The following is a 16,355-nucleotide window of genomic DNA, read 5'->3' as shown; positions in this document are numbered from 1 at the left end:
TACGTTCTTAGATCCCGGCTGGTTGGTGAGGGTAAAGTCAAACCTGGCGAAGAATATGGCCCACCTGGCCTGACGCGGGTTCAGCCTCTTCGCTGCTTGAATATACTCTAGGTTCCGGGGGTCCGTCCAAACCAGGAATGGGTGTTGAGCACCCTCCAGTCAGTGCCGCCATGTTTTCAGCTCCTTCTTGACGGCCAGAAACTCATAACTCCCCACGTTGTAATTCTGCTCCGCGGGAGACAGCTTCCGTGAGTAGAAGGCGCATGGATGGAGTTTAGGCGGCGATCTAGTGCGTTGGGAGAGAACAGCCACTACTCCAACCTCGGAGGCATCCACCTCCACGATGAAGGGCAGAGATGGGTCAGGATGAGCCAGAACAGGTGCGTTCGTAAAACGTTCCTTGAGCGTTTGGCCTCAGTTGGCCTCAGTCCAGCGCAGCTGTCGAAGACCTCCCTTCAGGAGGGAGGTGAGAGGGGCCACCACTGTGCTGAAACCCCTAATGTTGTCAAAACCTAGGAAGCGCTGCACCGCATTTATGTTGGATGGAACAGGCCACGACCGTACTGCACTGATCCTCTGCTCTTCCATCTCCACTCCTGCGGTGGATATCCGATAGCCCAGGAAGGAGACTGCCTGCTGGAAGAAAAGGCACTTCTCCGCCTTGGCATACAGGTGATGCCTTATCAGCCTCTCCAAAACAGACCTGACATGAGAGACATGTTGCTCACGTGTAGTGGAGTACACCAAGATGTATTCTATGTACACCACTACACAGCCACCCTTTTCCTTGATGACAGCTTTGCACATTCTTGGCAGTCTCTCAACCAGCTTCACCTGGAATGATTTTCCCACAGTCTTGAAGGAGTTCCCACATATGCTGAGCACTTGTTGGCTGTTTTTCCTTCACTCTGCGGTCCAACTCATCCCAAACCATCAAAAAAATTTAAGTCAATTTTTGAGGTTGAGGTCGGGTGATTGTGGAGGCCAGGTCATCTGATGCAGCACTCCATCACTCTCCTTTTTGGTCAAATAACCCTTACACAGCATGGAGGTGTGTTGGGTCATTGTGCTGTTGAAAAACAAATGATAGTCCCACTAAGCGCAAACCAGATGGGATGGCGTATCACTGCAGAATGCAGTGGTAGCCATGATGGTTAAGTGTGCCTTGAATTCTAAATAAATCACCAACAGTGTCACCAGCAAAGCACCATCACACCTCTTTCTCCATGCTTCACTGTGGGAACCACACATGCAGAGATCATCCGTTCACCTACTCTGCGTCTCACAAAGACATAGCGGTTGGAACCAAAAATCTAAAATTTGGACTCATCAGACCAAAGGACAGATTTCCACCGGTCTAATGTCCATTGCTCGATTTTCTTGGCCCAAGCAAGTCTCTGCTTCTTATTGGTGTCCTTTAGTAGTGGTTTCTTTGCAGCAATTTGACCATGAAGGCCTGATTCACACAGTCTCTTCTGATGTGTCTGTTTCTTGAACTCTGAAGCATTTATTTGGGCTTTCATCATAGCTCTTGATGGTTTATGCGACTGCACTTGAAGAAACTTTCAAAGTTCTTGACATTTTCCAGATTGACTGGGGTTTACCCAAAGAGGATGTTCTTGTATAAGTGTCTTTGGTTTACCTCGTTACACAGTCATGTTAATTATGCAATACAGACATACAGCCATCAACACTAGAGCTGTGTTTAGACAGGCAGCCCAATTATTTTCTTTTTGTTCACTAATTGGTGTTTTGACCAATTTAGATCGGCTCTGAAAAAGATCTGATGTCAAACGATCTGATGTGATTGCTCAAAAGACCAATTAGTGGCAAAATATCAGAATTGGGCTGCCTGTGTAAACGCTGCCTAGGAGACAGCAGTGGACAAATCAAATCAAATGTTATTTGTCACATGTGCCGAATACAACACCTTAGTGAAATGCTTACTTACAAGCCCTTAACCAACAATGTATTTCAAGAAATAGCGGTAAGAAAATATTTACTATATAAACTAAAGTAAAAAATTAAATAACAATAGAGGGCGTACCGGTACCAAGTCAATGTGCGGGGTACAGGTTAGTTGAGGTAATTTGTACATGTAGGTAGGGGTAAAGTGACTATGTATAGATAAACAGCGAGTAGCAGCAGTGTAACAGTGTAAAATCATCTGGGGACCCATGCCAAATCTTTTCAGTCTCCTGAGGGGGAAAAGGTTTTGTCGTGCCCTCTTCACGACTGTCTTGGTGTGTTTGGACCATGATAGTTTCTTGGTGATGTGGACACCAAGGAGTTTGCTCCTCCTTTTCCTGTAGATGAACACTTTCAGAATGAAGGGATGTTTTGATCTCAAAGTGTGTGTCACGTGTGCTCCCTCTCCGGCCTCTAGGTCACCAGACTGCTTGCTATGGCGCACACCTATCACCATCGTTACGCACGTCTTCAGACTCACCTGGATTCCATCACCTCCTTGATTACCTGCCCTATATATGTCACTCCCTTTGGTTCCTTCCCCAGGCATCATTGTTTCTGTTCCAGTGTCATGTCTGTGCGTTGTTTGTGTTTCTTGTTTTGTATTTAGTTGCATTTATTTAATAAATCACTCACTCCCTGAACTTGCTTCCTGACTATCAGCACACTCGTTACAGTGTGGTTGCATGAATGAAGCACTCATCTGAATAGAAGTTTAACACGAAACTGGATCAGTTTCCTGTAATTTATACATTTTAGTTGGGCATGGTATAATTGACAGATTTTATCAGTATATTGAACTTTGGCTTCTTCCTTTACAAACCATAAAAGGAAGTTATTTATAGGTGTTTATAAAAGTTAGCTAGCCAACTTACTGATCATTCTTTGTGAAATAACACCTTGTTTTAGTGTCTTCCTTGTTGAAACTCCCCTCTGCATTAAATTCCTTTGTGCTCACCTGTCTTTTTGTGAAATGCAGCACCTGTGTGCAGTGAAGAGCCACACCTCTCCAACCTTTAAACATCCAACCAGGAGGACTGGTTTAGCCCAGTGACCAGGCTTCATTACTGACAATCTCTCTCTCTCTCAAACACATACATTCCAGTCACACAGTTTCACTGAAACCAACCACTTGTCAACATCTATCTCTGTGGATTTCACTTTTACCTACGCATCCCATCTCCTACATATGTGAACATTCTTCACCTGCTGATCTCACCTAATTTACCAGTAGATCTTTCCTAATTTAAATGTGGAAACTCAACTTTAACTTTTTACTTGTGGGTCACACTTTTACCTGTGGATTTAATCTTTAGACCTCACTTTAACCTTCTGACACCCCCTTTTAAATCTGTACTGCTCATTTACCTGTGGATCTCACCTGAGGACCTCACCTTTAGGGATCTCACTTCTACCTGAGGATCTGACTACTACTTGTCCCAGGAGAGATGTCTCGCCGTGCCAGTACCTTGGACCTGGACATTACCAGCAAGTACAGCACTTTGGGAGGGCAGGCCCAACGGCGCTCCACTACCCTGAGTTCCCAGTCTCAGCCCAAAACCTCCAAGCCAGGTGATGTCCTTTGTGACTTCTGCACCACTCGGAAACAGAAGGTTTGGTTTATTTTATTTTGGTGAAAAAACTTATATAAAATCTTTATACATTTTAGTCATTTAGCAGATGCTCTTACACAGAGCGACTTACAGGAGCAATTAGGGTTAAGTGCCTTGCTCAAGGGCACAACGGCATATTTTTCAACTAGTCAGCTCGGGGATTCAAACCAGTGACTTTTTGGTTACTGGCCCAACACTCTTAAACGCTATACTGTAGACGACCTGTTACCCCCATAACATTGTTCGACATTGTTTTGTTTATTTTTTTTGTTCTGTATTGTAAAGTGTCTTTAGGTTCTGTAAAAGTGTCATATAAAACCTGTGTTGTGTCGTATTCTTCTTAAGGCTGTGAAGTCCTGCCTACTGTGCCTGGCCTCCTACTGTGAGACCCACCTCCAGTCCCACTATGAGTACCCAGCCTTGATGAAACACAAGCTGGTGAAGGCCACGGGCCAGATGAGGGAGAAGATCTGTGCCCAGCACGACAAGCTGCTGGAGGTGTTCTGCCGCACCGACCAGACCTCAGTCTGTGTCCTCTGCATGATGGATGAACACAAGCGCCACGACACTGTGCCGGCTGGCACTGAGAGGGTTGAGAAACAAGTACGTTAGTTTTAGTAATACTATACTCTAGTCCCCCTTAAAAAAGCCTCAGACAGCTGGCCTTTTTTTACACACCCTATGCATTCATAAAGCCTTTATAACAGATACTACATAAGACATTATGACATCCATCATAGGCCTGGTTCATATGTTGATGCTCCTATAACATTGTGTAAACTTTGTCCCCTACAGAAACAGCTGGGGTCCACTCTAATGAAGTCTCAGCAGAGGATTGATCAGAGAGTGAAGAAGTGGACAGACCTTCGCCAGGCTGTGGAGTCAGTCAAGGTGGGTTAAAACATTATGAAACTATGCATGCATTTTGAAACTTTGCATGCAAGCAGTGGGTGGGAGAGCTTATTATTTTAAATCACATCAATAAACCCCCCAAAACTCGTAAGAGACTCTTCCTAACAAACTGGGGATGTCCCTCTCTCTTTAACCTCCCCTTTTCCCCTCCCTCTTTCTTGCTTACATGTCCCCTCTTTCATTTACTCCCGCTCTATTATCTCTCCCTCTATTTCCCCCATACAGCACTCTGCACAGGCGGTGTTGGATGAAAACGAACGTATCTTCACAGAGCTGCTGCGCTCCATAGAGAGAAGGTACATAGAGGTGAGGGAGCTGGTGCGAGCCCAGGAGAAGACCACAGTGATCCAGGCTGAGGGACTGTTGGACCGCCTGGAAGAAGAGATAACTCTGCTGAGGAAGAAACACACTGACCTGGAGAAACTCTCCCACACTGACGACCACATACACTTCCTACAGGTTGGTATAATGTACAGTTACAGTCTCACACTGCCAGACTTCATAGTCTTGTATTCACTTGGCTACTGGAACTGGCACAGGAACGTGATGAAGCTGGAGTATCAGACTTCCCTCCAGGCACTAAATGTATACTGGGCAAAAGTGGATTGAAACCACGTTGTTTCACCTGTCCTTTCAACTTAATTCAAACTCAATTTCAGCTTAATTAATCAGCGTAATTATGTTGTATCATCAATGTGGCTATTTAACTGAATTGCTCAAAGTCATCATCATGCTCCTCTTTTCCAACCTTTTCTCCATTGTTCTTCTAGAGCTGGCAGTCTCTGTCTGGTCCCTCTGGGTATGAGGATCTAAACAATGTCACTGTCGTGCCATACTACTCCTTCGATGGAGCCAAGAGAGCCATCGCTGCGTTGAAGGTGCAAGTGGAGGAAATCAACAAGACGGAAATCAGCAAAATCGCCTCAGCAGGTGAGTTACACAGTGATTTCTTATTTTTGGGTGACTTGGCTCTGGTTATTCTTTACAATGTATGTCATGCTATGTTTGAAAATTAGTGTTTTGATTCATTCCGTTTTCACAGTTGTGTATTTATTCGCTATTTAATTGTTTTTGTTTGTACCAAATATTTATTACTGCGGTCTGTCTGTCTGTCTGTCTGTCTGTCTGTCTGTCTGTCTGTCTGTCTGTCTGTCTGTCTGTCTGTCTGTCTGTCTGTCTGTCTGTCTGTCTGTCTGTCTGTCTGTCTGTCTGTCTGTCTGTCTGTCTGTCTCCACAGTCAAAGAGGTCCACATTATCCAACCACTAGAACAAATGGCACGAGAAGAACTTGAAACCAAGACAAGAGAATATTCAGAACCAAAGACAAGAGAGGATTTCAAGAAATGTGAGTAATTTTAACACGTTTTTTATTAAATAACAGTGTGTCTATTTCAATTTGTGCCCTGTCTCCTGTAACAGCAGACACTCATATTCATTTGAAGGAAGGAAGTAAATGTAACACGACTTTCCTGTGGTCACATTATCATGATGGATGAAACTGGCATTGAAACCAGTGTGCCACAGTGACAGAGATAGTCTGTCTACCTGCAGAACAGGTTAGGTGAAAAGCATCCATAACTGTGTCGCTCCCAGCGGTGGAAAAACACGGAACATTTATGATTAAACAAACAGTTACGCAATATTGACACCTAATCATGTGTCACGGGACAGAGTTTCTTCTCTTTTAATAAGAGAGAAGTGCAACTGGAGCTTCCACTTTATAAGTTGTTACTCCTCGGCAACTATAAGGAAACAACAGCATAATTAAACAGCATATCACACTGGTAGTTCCTCTGATGTAGGCCTTGTTTGGTCATTGTTTGGTCTATCTTGTTCAAACCCCCTGCTGTAAATGTTAAGTGTTGGATTGACAGTTTCAGGGTCCTGCATTCAAGTCCTGGTTGGGGACACCCCCCTGAAATTGCCACAGTATTTATTGGTTTGGTCTATCTTTCTATTCTAAAGCTTTTATCCCTCTGTTCCAGACCTGGTCCAGCCGACCCTGGATGTCAACAGTGCCCACCCCAACCTGTACCTATCTGAGGGCAACACTGTAGCCAAGATGATGAGCGAACCCAAGAACTACCCAGACCATCCAGACAGGTTCGACCACTGGCAGCAGGTAAGAAACTTTTTTTGCTCAGGTGTGACATCACATGACTTAGACTAGGAAAGGATAGGGCTTTCTCATAGTTTCATATAATATTTTACAAAGCACTCATAGTGCTTTACATTGTATGGTGGGTGGGTGGATGGTCAGATTCATATCCAATTAACTAAACTCATTCAATTCAATTCAACTCAACTCTCTTCCATCCCAGCTGCTGTGTAAGGAGGGTCTGTCAGGGAGTCGCTGCTACTGGGAGGTAGACTGGAGAGGAACGGAGATAGACATCGCCGTCACCTTTCAGAGCATCAACCGCAAGGGCAACAGCAACGAATGTAGCCTGGGTTGGAACGACAAGTCCTGGAGCCTGTACTGCTCTGAGGACAAATATTCCTTTGTGCACAAGAACCAGAGCACAGATATAGCCAAGCCCAGGTCCTCAAGGGTAGGAGTGTATGTGGACCAGATAAAGGGGACTCTGGCGTTTTACAGTGTGTCTGATAGCATGAACCTCCTTCACAAAGTACAGACCACCTTCATAGAGCCTCTCTACCCTGCCTTCAGTGTGTGGGGCTTTGGTTCCAGTGTGAAACTAGTATAATGATTGAGTGGGAAACACTAAATGGGGGTCTTGAACCAGCGACCCTATGGTTACAGAGAAATCTCACTAAATCTGTGCCATAAAGGTCCAGACCTCTTGAAGTTGTTGTATGCTTACATACAGGGAGGCTATACTGTATGACATATTGTTTGAAATGTACCTGTAAATAGATTGATGCTCATTATAAAGTGTGTATAATTCTGTCACTAAAATAGATGAATGACATTTTAATACCTATGTAATTACAGAGAGATACAATGTTTTATATTTTATGAGAAGAAAAAAAAAGTATTACTGGAAAAGAGTAAGCAAATGTTTAGAAAGCTTTAAGATGAGTGATGGGACGGAATCTGCTCTGACAGTTCGGTGAGACCATTACTGTTGGATGTTATTGGACCTTTCTTTCCTGTATTACTTACCATGTCCCTTTCTTTCCCTTTTATAATAATCAGATATTGTATAATCATAATGAATGTAAGAAAAGTGGACCCTACCCTATGGTATTCCCACTGGGCACACAATGTACTTTCAACATGGAGAATTGGGTAATATGCGATTGTGATGTTAATTAACAACCTATAATCACTCAAAAAGACCAATGTGTTATCACTATGCTTTCAACCATCTAAAAGCACAACCAAATTCCAATAGAAAAACAATTACATTTTTGGTTTAGTTTGTCACCCAAATGTCTATCACTGCGCTTTTAACCGTTTAAAAGCACAGCAAAGTTGAAATGGGAATATAATGTCAGATATTTTCTTTATTTGTACAACAGATTAATGTGTTATCAATGTTCTTCATCTAATATAAGAACCAAATGACCTGGGCCGGGTTTCCCGATAGCAAAGGAATTTAGGCTTACGAACGTTTGAATGACGCTTTGTTGCAAAAAAGGCCGAAGCTGTAACATTTCCCAAAAGACCATGCAGAGAGAACGTTCCCTGACTTTAAGTACATCATTGAGGCATAGGCCTACAGTCGATACTGATAGTATGGAAAGAAAGTCTAATTTTACCTTAAAATTATAATTATTCCACAATACTGACAAAGGCTCAGCTCCTTGAAAGATATTATCACCTACGGCTGCAAATATTGTGGCGGCTTATTCTAATGCTTAGCCTACCCTATAATGACTAAAATGTCAATGTAAATCAAGACTTGGCATATCATTAAGCACATGTTGTTAAACATCATTAAATATATTGAGTCAAAAATGACAGACTGTAGGCAGCCTACAATTAGAAAAATAGGAAATGACATTGATTTCAATATCGTTGAATTACAAAAAAAGACCATGTTTGTATGCGGCTTTATTAACTCAGTTATATATATATATTTACATTGTTTGCAAACTGATTTGTGACACATATTAATGCCAAAATAACATGCAAAACAGGCAAGCCTGTGTGTTTTTTTTGTTGCTAATAATGTGGGGCTCAAAACAGATGGGGCTCTGATCAGAGATTGCGGCTGGTCACGTCCACCTAGTTATCCAGCAGATGAGGGCTGAGTAATTAGAATGTTCTACTTGAGGTGTGTTTGCCTAATATTTATTTGTCGAATGTTTATGCATTATTATGCTGTGATATGTTGAAATGTATTATATATTCGCCATTGATATGATAACTATGAGAAGTAGGCTATTGATTGTGAAGGAATTTATGAAATAGCCTACCTGTTTAGGTACATATTGAATTGGCCCAGTGTTAGGGGTTGGGTTTTTAACCCGTTCAGGTTTGTAATTTCAGGGGAATTGAGAAGTCACAGTGCTCTCTTTAACTCAGCTGTGTGAGGAGTTATTGATGCTTTGTCAAAGTTATAGGCACTCTGTCTAAGGTGCTCTACCTTAGAAGTCGGTCTTAGTGTCTGCATATGGGCCATTTGGTTATTTTGGAATTCTTAATCTATATGTCAGTGTTCGTTAACATCTTGTAAATATCCATGGATCCAGCATTTTACATTGGATTTGAAAAAAAATTATCATCATAAACTGTTGTCTTTGAGAGTGAAATTTCAACCACAGGATTATGTCATCATGGTAACTAAATTTCAACATAGACAAATATGTTGAATTTGTACCTTTAATACAAGTCAGATTTTCAACTTTATAGCCACTATCAGAAAAAAAACTATAGACTGTGCAGCACCTCTGACTAGAGAATGTATCTATCTAAAGCTACCCTTTGGTCTCCCATCCACTGGCGACCCGTCATTCAGGGCAGAGACCCACCTGTTTTGAGCCCCACATTTTGTGCAAAAACCCCCACCTGTTTTGCATGCTATTTTGGCATTAATACGTGTCACATATCAGTTTGCAAACAATGTAAAAAAAATATATATATATATATATAATTGAGTTAATAAAGTCGCATACAAACATGGTCTCTTTTTGTTTTCTTGAGTAAAGCAGCACCAAAATGCAGGTGTTTCAGCCTAGCTCAGTGCTTTCTGTGGTGGTGGAGCGTTGTGCCATGATTGGCTCAGTGTTTTGTCACTCATGGGGACACTACGTCACTGCCAAGTCTAAGGGTAGAGCTAAAAAATTAAAGCCCCTTGGATGCTGCCATAGAGTTACATTAGAAGTGCCCATCCAAGAAGGCTCAAGGTCATTGGCCACAGACAAAAATATGTCAAATCACATTATATCTACAGTAGCTGTGATTGGACTGATCATGTCAACATCATACTTTCAAAATCTTAGCTAGCAGTCATCATCATGAATCAAGTCGACAATCTACTGGCAAATACTTTTTAACCCTTGTCATATGAAGAGAAATAATGAAGAGAAATTATAGACAAAACGTATCGGTGCTCATCGGCCATTGGACATAAACATTACACAACAAGTTAGAAATTGCAAATTGCAACAATGGTTTGGAAGGAATCAATAGCTAACTGCAAGCATTGCAGAGAAATCATTAGCCTGCTATTCAGTGGAATGGCTATGTGGTCACAAATCTAAGATTAAGGGTCTCTTTTCCTAGTTTAAAATGATAAACATTCAACATTGGTCATGCTGTCAATGAAGCATGATTTGTGCCACGCTCAAAACAACTGTTAACTTGGAACTGCAAAATCTGACTTTAGTGAGTTCAAGACAACTGGGAACTCGGGAAAAACAAGCTATGACTGGGAAAATACGTTTTGAACTTTCATCCAACTCGGAATTGTAAATCGGGAACTCAAGCCTCTTTCTAGAGCTACGACCTGAAGATCACTGATGTCATCATGATTCAACCTTTTTTTCTTCGAGCTCCCAGTTGTCTTGAAATCACCATAAATCCAGAGAATGCCAGACTTTGATGACAAAGTTTGATAACAAAATTTGCCCACGAAGGACCCCCACGCCACCTTCCTGTTCAAGTGAGCACAGCACAACAAGGTGAGTCCAAAAATGTCTTGTATGCTGCTGCATAAATCATGTAATTTGCCTGGGAGATATGTTTACTGTAGCTTAGAAAGTAATGCTAAGAGTATGTTGTGTAGTAAGCTGTTAGTAGCCCATGTGCCTCACCCTAATAATTTGCTCTATTTTCACCTCTTCATTTCGTCTACTGTTCTGACTTGGTGGTACATGTAGCCTATAACCTGTTTTTGAGAAATGTAACCATCAAACATTGTAAGAGCTTTCATTATCTGCTTATATGCCCCTTTTATTTATCATACGGTTCTGACTTGGTGGGATGGAGCATTGGAAGTTAAGACCAGGTTAAGCCTTTGTTCTCTCTCTTACGTCTGGCCTTCACAAGAGGTCACGGTTGTTTTATTGGGTATCCTTCGTTTATTTGGGGTGTGCTACTGCCAAACAGTAGCCTGTGTGAAGTTGGGTTAATAAACCGTCAATCCGTAAGCTCAACCCTCTGTTTGGACAATTGTTCCTTCATGATCTAGCCAGGTCATTACAGTATGATATGTTACACACATGACACCAGTTAAGGTTTGGTATCAAGCAAAACACCAGTTTTTCCTTCATAATTTGGGAAACAATGAGGTTTCAAAGCACTAGGTGGCAGTATGAAGACGTTTTCAACCTTTTCCTTTGACTCCCAAATGCATTATGACATTGCATTTGGAATCATTGTCTCTTGATTTTGATTATTTTGATTAGCTGAGGGGTATTAATCCAAACTTGTATCTAACATGTTTTTTATCCTTGATTGTGATACGGTTTTGGCAACCTTTACTACTACAAAATACACACTTAAGGCGTATTTTGGGGAAGTGTACTTATTGCTATGTCCTCTCAATAGGGAAAGTAATATTGCCGTTTTCTTCTCGTTTTTCAGGCGAACGTCTTTTAAGGGAGTATGCAAGCACACTCGTTCGGTTGGCCTAGCCCAGTTCTGCTATGTGCCAGCCAAACCTATGTAGGCAGACGGCTTTACTGTTAGCTGTTTTACCACTGATTTCCATTTTTAAAAAAAATGTGTAACACAGCTTCGAGTCAACGTTTTTTTATATTCACTCCTGAGTTTCTATTAGCTCAAAAAGTGCTAGTTCAGGTAAACTTGCAATGCAAAATAATATACATCTTTAGGAATCTGTGTTCGAATAGTGTACAGTAAGTGTATCTTTTGTAATTGTAAAATTATTTCAGGGTGATAATAAAGTAGAGTTTCTTAGGTTTCCAAGCCCGTTTAACACGCAAGGATTATTAATAGTTAATAATGTTTCCTCGAATTGTTTGGGGCACTGAGCAAGTATGCCGACATACTTGATTATAGCTGTGGGGCTTACACAAGTCCGAATTTCTTATAGCCTAATTTTCTAGACATCAATGTACACCAACATTTTTTTGACGACACTGCAGAACACCCGCCAGTGGCGGTCATTGTCGTTTAAGATGAGGGAAGATTTTTTTTTTCTTGAACATGGCCTTTTTTCTATTACAGCATATTGGATGACTCTCATTCATATTCCATTCACCCAGTTCAATGTAACAGCATAGGTTTAGGCTGCTACATGATACTCAATTTTTCCCTATACCCATCATGAGGTTGCTACAACAGACGGTGACATTCAATACCGATTTGCACACTCTTGCCTGCATCTACCTGACATAGGGTGTAATCATTAGTCCAACAGTTGCAAACAAGAGTTTCTATTGGACAAATTCAGGTATGTTTATCCCTGTTTTGTTCCATTTGCTTCCGTTTAAGAAACGTTATTCAACAATATCGGCAGAATGAATACAACCCTGATCACGCGTAAACAGAGTTCACTCTTATGACAGCCACGTTGTATTCCTTCTCTTCCCTTCGCTTTGGGCTTCAATGCACAAAAATGTTTGTGACCAGGCGAAAAAACCTTTCCAAGCCAAACCTCTACAAACAGCCTACATCGTTGTCACCATATTAGCTAAAGTAACGTCATAATAGTCAGCATAGCTAATAGAAGTAAACCCGCTACATTAGTAAACCTGCTACAATCATACAGTACAGTCAGTAAGCAGTTACACCGGTGGGCCCAGGTGGCAATAAATTAGTCATACCAAAAGCTTACCTTGACTTGGGAGAGTTCCAGTGTTGTGTTGGAAAGTCGCAGCGAGCTAGCTAACATAGCATCCCTCTGTTTGAGCAGGGTGTTTCAGTAGACTAAACTGGCTAGCTGCATTTGCTAGCTAAGTAAGTGAGACTGAAAGTGAAAAAAAGAGATCTCTCTTTTTCTCTCTGCTTCTCCTTCATTTTGGTATAAATTAATTTGTTCAAAACTGTTCAAGTATTGCCTTTCTCTCTCTTTGAGTCAACTACTCACCACATTTTATACAATGCAGTGCTAGCTAGCTGTAGCTTTCAGTACTAGATTAATTCTCTGATCCTTTGATTGGGTGGACAACATGTCAGTTCATGTTGCAAGAGTTCTGATAGGCTGGAGGACGTCCTCCGGAAGTTGTCATAATTACTGTGTAAGTCTATGGAAGGGGGTGAGAACCATGAGCCTCCTAGGTTTTGTATTGAAGTCAATGTACCCAAAGGAGGACGGAAGTTAGCTGTCTTCACCACGGTGCTACACCATGGTGCTACCCTGGTGCTGTTTAGGCTACTGTAGACCTTCTTTGCAAAATTGTGTGTTTTAATCAGTTATTTGGTGACGTGATTATATTTAGTATAGTTTTATCTGAAAAGGATAACTTTTAAAATGTTTTACAATTTCATTTCTTGATGAAATTCACTGAGGAGGATGGTCCTCCCCTTCCTCTGGGGAGGAGCCTCCACTAATGCACACATACTCAGCTGTGGGTGTCACGCCCTGACCTTAGAGAGCCTTTTTATGTCTCTATTTTGGTTTGGTCATGGTGTGATTTGGGGTGAGCATTCTATGCTCTGATTTCTATGTTTTTGTATTTCTATGTGTTGGCTGGGTATGGTTCTCAATCAGGGACAGCTGTCTATCGTTGTCTCTGATTGGGAATCATACTTAGGCAGCCTTTTCCTCTTTTGTCATTGTGGGAAGTTGTCTTTGTTAGGGGCATTATAGCCCTTGTAGCTTCACGGTCGTTTTTGTTATTTCTTGTTTTGTTGGCGACATTTTACCAATAAAAGAAAATGTACGCTCACGACGCTGCACCTTGGCCTTCCTTGAACGACAGTCGTGACAGTGGGGCTTACAAGACCTGAATTTCATATAATTTTCAAGACATCAATGTAGCAGTAGAACAAATATCACAATATCGGAATATAACTTCAAATAAAATAAATCAATGAAGGCTACAGCAGAACACACATATGAGAATATATAGGCCTCCTACCTATGTGATAATATAAAGCACATATTTAGATTATCTTCACAGTACCGAACAAGTTTGTAAAAGAAAAAAAATGTCCTACCTTAGTTTTCAAAACCTCCCACAATGACTCTCCCCATGTCAAGTCCATTTTACTCCTGAGAGCCAATTTCTTGCTCAAAGCCATGAGCGGGCCTGTGGCTGTGTCGTTTAGTCTCCTTCTAAGGCTGTTCTGAAGACTGGCTGTAGTGTCTATTTTTTCATTTTGAGTGTTAACTATAACCTGGGTGTCCTCTTTAACCTTGTCTATAAGACTTGCTCCCACCAAATGCGCCTTGGTTTGGGCGGGCATGTTCAAAAAACATTTTTCTGAGGGCTCTTTATTTTTTTTATTTTTTTTACATCTGAGGCATAGGATGGTGATTTACTATAGCCACTCTTTTGCTAGTTTAATCCCTCCAGTCGTTTCTAGCAGTGCTGCTAGGTAAGGCATCGCCATCAGGAACAGTTTCCCCCTCACTCCTCTCCTCCGGCACTGACAGCTATCTGACTCATTCTGGGTTTGATTCTCTCTGGATTTTTGGACTTGAAAATATAATCCAACTCGATTGCCTTTTCTTATCCATTTTTTATTCTGCTTTTCCACAATTCAAATTCAATAGGGAGATGACTAGCCTAGGCTAACATGATTACGTAGGGAACTCTTCACTAGCTGACCACGACTACCAAGACCTGTGTCAAGATCAGTTACTTACCCCACTGGCCCTCCCCATAACCTCTATGTACAAAGAAGAAAGCAGGTCTGGAATCAGTGTGGCAGGATAGGATGATTACACAGAAGGATCACCGTGCTTTTACATTATGGTCTTTCTGGGGGGCGGGAGAAATAACGAGAAGGCAACTTGATTTAACGCTGATCACTTTTATTAGAATGTCTACAGTTCGAACAGGGAAACAATGAATAAGTCATGCCGCGGGAGGGACCGGATGCGGGCAAATAGGTGCCGGAACAAATAAAGTCAAATCTGAGAGGTGCCGGATCCTGTTGGCTCAAATTAACCACTGACATTGGTGGCTATTTGAGCAGTAAGTAAGGTAGACCAACAAAACCAATGGAGCAAATCCCAAACATTTTCACATGGAAATAGCTTTTGATTTCTATGATATAGGTTTCAGTAGCCTATATGTGTTGCTCAATGTAGGCCTACATTGCATGAGACTTTAAAAAATAAGTTCCTACATTATGAAGGGTTTGACATACAATTTTAATTGGTCTGCAACACCATGGGCCAAATAGGTGACTGTAAATTGCATTGTATTGTATTGTATGTGTCACGTTCGTTCTCCTCCTCGTCTGAGGAGGTGCATGGATCGGACCAATACGCAGAGTGATATGAATACATCTTCTTTTATTAGATACGAAGACGAAACGAACAATATACAAACTAATACAAAAAACCACAAACGTGAAGCTACAAACGAAAGTGCACACACAGCTACTAACGTTAGACATAGACAATTACCCACAATCACCTTAAGCCTATGGCTGCCTTAAATATGGCTCCCAATCAGAGACAACAATAAACAGCTGTCTCTGATTGAGAACCAAACCAGGCAACCATAGACTTTCCTAAACCTCTCTACTGAACACAACCCCATACACTATACAAAACCCCCTAAACAATACACACACCCTAAACTAGACAAAACACACAAACATCCCATGTCACACCCTGACCTAACTAAACTAATAAAGAAAATCAATATAACAGAGGCCAGGGTGTGACAGTATGATGCAAGAAAACACTTTACAAAATACAATTAATTATTATTACCATACCATACTCTGCCTATTGGCTTATTTGCAAATTCAAGCCTGTCTAAAAATACAAAACTGCCCCTTTAATTAAGACAAGCGTTTTACCTGACTGGCTTTTCAAAGACAGCTTGAAATGGAGCCTGCACGTTTTGTGCTCTTGTAGGAAGAGGTAACTCCCCATTACTGGCTTATACTTATTTTTAAGGGGGCTAATAACTGGCTAACTAACAAAGAATATCAACAAATGTGCACACTTCTGTGCTCTGATCTGAAAACCTCATTCACTCACAGATGATTGAAAGACCGCTGGTGGGCTACCCCCGCCAATAGAATTCTACTCCATTGTGCTCTGGCTTTGCCTATAACAAAATCATAGACTCGGTTTTACAAAGTTGGATTTGTTTTGTTTTGTTGCATTGAAAAGGGACTGATATAATGTTGATTCGATCACAGAAAAAAGTTGATTATATAGTGCAAACTAATGGGGCGAACTCAGTGACATTCAATCACTTGTGTTTCTGCATACCATGCATTTATTCTGCGCAGGATGGCCCTGGATGAGGTGCGTGGCGCACGTGTGCAGCGCAGAAGGAACATTGGTCAGGACT

General features: G+C 41.5%; 1 protein-coding gene across 1 annotated transcript; it reads left to right on the top strand.

The window, feature by feature from the left end:
* Nucleotides 1-3,416: 3,416 nt before the first annotated feature.
* On the top strand, nucleotides 3,417-7,201 carry ftr14l (finTRIM family, member 14-like). The gene is made up of 7 exons (XM_038990877.1): nucleotides 3,417-3,581; nucleotides 3,927-4,184; nucleotides 4,377-4,472; nucleotides 4,719-4,952; nucleotides 5,264-5,423; nucleotides 6,479-6,615; nucleotides 6,815-7,201. Exons 1-7 carry the CDS (start codon nucleotides 3,417-3,419, stop codon nucleotides 7,199-7,201), a joined length of 1,437 nt encoding a protein of 478 aa, XP_038846805.1.
* The last annotated feature ends 9,154 nt before the right edge of the window (nucleotides 7,202-16,355 follow it).

The sequence above is a fragment of the Salvelinus namaycush genome, chromosome 4 (genome assembly GCF_016432855.1).
Source record: "Salvelinus namaycush isolate Seneca chromosome 4, SaNama_1.0, whole genome shotgun sequence".
NCBI lineage: Eukaryota > Metazoa > Chordata > Actinopteri > Salmoniformes > Salmonidae > Salvelinus > Salvelinus namaycush.
This window is presented reverse-complemented; position numbering and strand designations above follow the sequence as displayed.

Coding starts and splice junctions, on each gene's coding strand:
- ftr14l (XM_038990877.1), top strand. CDS start 3,417: ATGTCTCGCCGTGCCAGTACCTTGGACCTGGACATTACCAGCAAGTAC. Junction 4,185..4,376: donor CTGAGAGGGTTGAGAAACAA/GTACGTTAGTTT, acceptor TGTCCCCTACAG/AAACAGCTGGGGTCCACTCT. Junction 4,953..5,263: donor ACCACATACACTTCCTACAG/GTTGGTATAATG, acceptor TTGTTCTTCTAG/AGCTGGCAGTCTCTGTCTGG.